Here is a 6000-nt window from a genome sequence, read left to right on the forward strand (position 1 = left end):
AATCTACCAATCATGATACAACCACACAACCAATCATTCCACTTACTGAAACAAAGCCAGCACCCCATCCCCTCCCACCAAGATTTACAGAAAGGCGGCAGCTCCGATCCCATTTTAAGCCCAAGCCTGAAGATGGCAAGTGAGATCTTGCCGAAATGTTGCCAAGACAATTTCAATCCTACACGGGAAAAGACCCGAATACAACAAAACCAGCATATATATATAATGTTAATTCTCCTTAACTACTATTTTTGGGCGTTATTGACTTCCTTCATTGATCCTTGTTTCTTTCCTCCATCCACCTATACCACTTATCCCATATCTGGTAATATTCTGTTTCTTCTTTTCCCTGGATTTCTTTTGTTAATTTATCCATTTCGGCACAGTCCATATTGTTGTTATACTATTATATAGATACACTATTAATATTATTGTGATGAATAATAATAACAAATATGTGGATGATGACTGTTCAGATAACTGTACCCAGATCACATTGTTTGATGGAAATAGAAAATAATATAAATAGAACAAATAAAACATGGGAAAAGAAAAGAAACCCAAATCTCACCTCGCTTGTGTCTAAAGATTTCTGCTTCTCGTTTCCCGAAGGATCTGACGTGGAGAAGTCAAACGGCTTCTTTTTCAGTTCTTGGATGACCCAGTGCATTTCCTTCACCACTCCAAGGACCTCGACAAACTGAAACCAAGAAAGAGAAGCTCTGGAAGACCGTGGAAACTCTTACATCCTTCCCCAAAATCCCCTACGTTTACGTTTGAATGGATGGTCCATGGCCAAAAAGCCAGGGGCGAAATTCAAAAATTTTCCCTACCGGTTCTGTGGGCGTGGCTTGGTGGTCATGTGACTGGATGGGCATGGCTTGGTGGTCATGTGACCGCGTGGGCAATAAGCAGGGAACTCACAGAGTCACAGAGAGCTCAAAAACCAACGATCACACTTTCCACAAAAATGACACAAAGGCTACACCACTGACTCACACAAAAGCGGATGGACTTCATACACACACAAAAAAAAGCAACGCTGATTGTCACAGTTGATCGTCGGAACTTTTTTTTAGCATTTTGCCCGAACCGGTAATAAAAAAAAATGTTGGAAAAGGGCTATCTGAGGTACCTACCTACAAATAGTGGGTTAACAAGCAAGTTATCAATTAGGTAGACTACTCCTTTCGTGCAGAGGGGTTTCTAAGAAGTTGGGACACTTATTCCCATCGAAAGCAAAGATGGGACAGACTCCATGTTTCGGCTCTTTTAATCTAGAATCTGACACTCCTTGTGATCCCTCTCAATTCTTGCAGAACTAGGTGGTGGGTTCCTGAAGGTCATTCAAGATTTGCCACTCCAGATATCTCCCACATCCGGATTCTTTGTGATTTCCTTGTAAACGTAAGCAGGCAGGCACAAAGCAACACCCACAGGAATGGGAAAACTTGCCATGGCCAACTAAGTACAGCTAACTCACCATGTCCAACTCACCACGGTCAACTCATCATGGCCAACTCACCATGGTAACTCACCAGTCAACTCATCATGGGTAACTCGCCATGGTCAACTCATCATGGCCAACTCACCATAGTCAACCCACTACAGCCAACTCACCACAGCCAACTCATCATGGCCAACTTGTCATGGTCAACTCATCATGGCCAACTCATTACGGTCAACTCATCATGGCCAACTCACCATGGTAGCTCACCACAGTCAACTCATCATGGTCAACTCACCATAGTCAACCCACTACAGCCAACTCACCACAGCCAACTCATCATGGTCAACTCATCCTGGCCAACTCACCATAGTCAACCCACTACAGCCAACTCACAATGGCCAACTGAAACAGCCAACTCATCATGTCCAACTCGCCACGACCAACTCAACATGTCCAACTCACTCACCGTGGGACAACTCATCACAGGACAATTGAACAATTCAATTTAATTATTCAAAATAAAATTTAAAAAATAATTCTAATTTTTGCCATTTACATTTCATTCTGTCCCTTTTTTTGCACCCTTCCTTTAATGATTTCATTTTGCTATTTCTTTGTAACTCTTGTGATGAATTGCCCTGCAAGCAAGTTGGCCATGGTGAGTTATCTCAAGCGAGTCGGATGTGGCAAGTTGGCCATAGCAAGTTGGCTGTGGTTGGGTTGGCCATGGTGAGTTATCTCAAGCGAGTCGAACGTGGCAAGTTGGCCGCAGAAAGTTGGCTGTAGTTGAGTTGGCCATGGCAAGTTAACTCAAGCGAGTCGGACGTGGCAAGTTGGCCGCAGAAAGTTGACTATGGCGAGTTGGCTATGGTGAGTTGGATGTGGCAAATTGCCATAGCCCCGCACAATGAGGTCCCAGAAACGGCTACTCCAAAGTAAGACATAGTGATGTTAATGAGCTTTCTGGTGGAGATGGCTGTAGAAGAGGGAAGCCAAATACCTTCTTTTTAAGCTCTTCCATAGACAGCTGGTCTACTGGACAGTCCCAGCGATAATCCTGGTCCCGTAAGCAAATGCTCATGTACGACGTCTGATTGCTCCAAGATACGGGGGTTTCTTCTATGGAAAAAAGATGGGGGCAGAGGGGGAAAGACCAACATTTCATTTCGGAATCTACACACTACGAAGTGGAATATACTACAGCTAGTCCTTGGCTTACAAACTTTCCATTAGTGAAGTTATAATGGCACTAAAAAAAAGTGACTCATGACCAGTTTTCACATTTACGACTGTTGCAGCATCCCCATGGTCACATGATCAAAATTCAGTTGCTTGGCAACTGGTATGTATTTATGATAGTTGTACTGTCCCAGGTCATGTGATCAAGGACTACTTCTATCTGTCTATGTCTATCTTTTTCTGTCTGTTTCTATCATCTATCTATCATCTATATCTATCTATCTATCATTTATCTATCTATCATCTGTCTATCTATCATCTATCTGTCTATCTATCTATCATCTATCATCTATCTATCTATCATCTATCTATCTATCTATCTATCATCTATATCTATCTATCTATCTATCTATCTATCTATCTATCTATCATCTATATCTATCTATCTATGTATCTATGTATCTATCTATCTATGTATCTATCTATCTACCATCTATCTGTCTATCTATCTATCATCTATCATCTATCTATCTATCATCTATCTATCTATCTATCTATCTATCATCTATATCTATCTATCTTATCCATCTATCTATCTATCATCTATCTATCTATCTATCTATCTATCTATCATTTATCTATCTATCTATCATCTATCTATCATCTATCTATCTATGTATCTATCTATCTATGTATCTATCTATCATCTATCTATCTATCATCTATCTATCATCTATCTGTCTATCTATATATCATCTATCTATCTATCTATCTATCTATCTATCATCTATCTATCTATCTATCCATCCATCCATCCATCCATCCATCCATCTATCATCTATCATCTGTCTATCCATCTATCTGCCTATATCTATCTATTTATCTGAGGGGATGGGGTGGCTAAGTGGCTCAGTGGCTAAGATGCTAAGTTTGTCGATCAGAAAGGTCAGCAGTTCGGCGGTTCGAATCCCTAGCACTGCATAACAGTGTGAGCTCCCATGACTTGTCCCAGCTTCTGCCTACCTAGCACTTCGAAAGCACATAAAAATGCAAGTAGAAAAATAGGGACCACCTTTGGTGGGAAGGGAAGAGCCCTCCATGTGCCTTCGGCGTTTACTCCTAGGATAGCCATTCACGGCTACCTAAGATGGAGCCATGAATGTGAGGAAGACTGGTAATCCTATGTAGCTCTTTCTCCTTGAACCTATCTATTCTCTCTGCAGAGCATTATTTTGCCACCTATTCTGCTCACCTTCCTTCCTGTTATCCTGGATTTGCTCCTCCAACGTTCTCCGCAAATTCCAGGTCTCCAAGATGCCTTCTTCCAGTTGCTTCCGCAGGGCCAAGATAGTGTTTAGCTCCTCCTGCAGATTATTTATGCTAATTTAAAAGAAAAAGAAGAACTTTTAACTGAAGACCAAAGGAGAGCCAAGCTCATGAAACATTTGGGGGGAAAAAACTGTGCTCTGGACCTCTGGCGTCTTTTGTTCAGACATAAAAGATCTCCTTCCAAAGGAGAAAAAAATGAAGCCGCTTTTAAAACCTCTTGAAAGGACAGGATAAACAGATCTTTAGAGACGATTAAAATAAAAGTTACAAACAAATGCCTCGCTTGTTCCCAATGCTGGCGTCATCTTTGAAACTTTCATGACATCCTTGAACGTAAAACTTTCCCCCAGCAAGGAAAAACCCACGACACGAATTTGCCTAGAATGTCTAAAACTTTCGGAGAGGTCTACCGTATCTTTCGGAGTATAAGACGCCCCCTTTCTCCCCCCCCCCCAAAAAAAGAGGGTGAAAATCTGGGTGCGTCTTATACTCCAGATGTAGTCCCAAACACCAAATAAGCTTTGGAGCTGCGTGAGAATTTGTCCACCTCGCCTTGGAAGACCGATTTGCAAATTGCAGTTAGAAATTTAGGCTGGTAGGCAAACCTCTGAACATTGTTTAAAGCAAAGGAGGCATGAAAAGCTGAAGGTTTTGGTCAGTCCTTCTTTAGACACAGTGGGGAAATAAAACAGCCAGCAGCAGCCTGGATGCCTTTCAATTAAAGTTCCTTCATCCAGGGAAGATTTAAAAAAGAAGGAAGGAAGGAATAGGGAGGAGGGAGGGAGGGAGGGAGGGAGGGAGGGAGGGAGGGAGGGAGGGAGGAAGGAAGGAAGGAAAACTAAAGGATGAGAAGGGACTTTTTAATACTATTAAATGCTCCGTTCAAAAATAAACAAACAACAAACACAAAGGCAATTTTTCAAAGTCGGCTCCCTGATTCCTCATGAAATAACCTTTCCTCACCTCTTTTTATTTTTGAAAGGAGGCAATGGTTGTTTGAAGGAAAAGGAGGGAGGGAGGGAGGAAAAATAGGGAGAGAGAGAGGGAGGAAGGGAGATAGAAGGTATAAAAGGAAGGAAAGAGATAGAAGGGGAAGGGAGGGAGGGGGAGAAAGGAAGGAATAGGGAGGGAGGGAAAATGGGGAGGGGGGAAGAGAGGAAGGAAGGAAGGAAAGAGGGGGAACTAAAGGATGAGAAGGGACTTTTTAATACTATTAAATGCTCTGTTCAAAAACAAGCAAACAACAAACACAAAGGCAATTTTTCAAAGTCGGCTCCCTGATTCCTCATGAAATAATCTTTCCTCACCTCTTTTTATTTTTGAAAGGAGCCAATGGTTGTTTGAAGGAAAAGGAGGGAGGAAAAATAGGGAGTGAGAGGGGGAGGAAGAGAGATAGAAGGTATAAAAGGAAGGAAAGAGATAGAAGAGGAAGGAAGGGAGGGGGAAAAAGGAAGGAATAGGGAGGGAGGGAAAATGGGGAGGGAGGGAGGAAGGAAGGAAAAATAGGCAGAGAGAGAGGGGGGGAGATAGAAAGCATGAAAAAAGGAAAGATATAAAAGGGGAAGGGAGGGAGGGAGGAAGGGAGGAAGGAAGGAAGGAAAGAAAAATAGGGAGAGAAGGTATGAAAGGAAGGAAAGAGATAAAAGGGGAAGGAAGGAAGGAAGGAAGGAAGGAAGGAAGGAAGGAAGGAAGGAAGGAAGGAAGGAAAAAAAAGGGGGGGAGGAAGAAGGAAGGAAAAAATGAGGAGGGTGGAGGGAAGGCAGATCTCAGAATTAAGCCCTGCTTGGAAAAGGAATAAATCCATAAATGCCAAAAGGCTTCATTTCCTTAATGAAGGGCATTACTTGATTAAAGGTGACACAGCTGGGATTCAGTTCTTGGCAGGAGGGATGCTTGGGGAGGGGGGTGAAGCTGGATCCAAGATTTACTCCCTCCCCCTTGAGGCACCTCCCGTCCTCCGCAAAGGAACAAGAAGCGGCCTCTGAACTGCTGCCCCCCTTAAGCTCAGGACTACATTGGGGACCGTTATGATCTTCATTCAG

The 6000-nt window shown here is 42.7% G+C and overlaps 1 protein-coding gene across 1 annotated transcript in view; it reads right to left on the reverse strand.

Annotated features, from left to right (window-relative positions):
- The window catches only part of CDK5RAP2 (CDK5 regulatory subunit associated protein 2), a 70827-nt gene that overhangs the window by 50770 nt on the left and 14057 nt on the right, over positions 1-6000 (reverse strand). The window contains 3 exon segments of the mRNA XM_081967683.1: positions 572-700; positions 2451-2569; positions 3882-4009. Of these exon segments, the coding sequence (XP_081823809.1) occupies positions 572-700; positions 2451-2569; positions 3882-4009 (376 nt within the window).

Source organism: Natrix helvetica, assembly GCF_964273705.1.
Source record: "Natrix helvetica genome assembly, chromosome: 15".
NCBI classification, from domain to species: Eukaryota; Metazoa; Chordata; class Lepidosauria; order Squamata; family Natricidae; genus Natrix; species Natrix helvetica.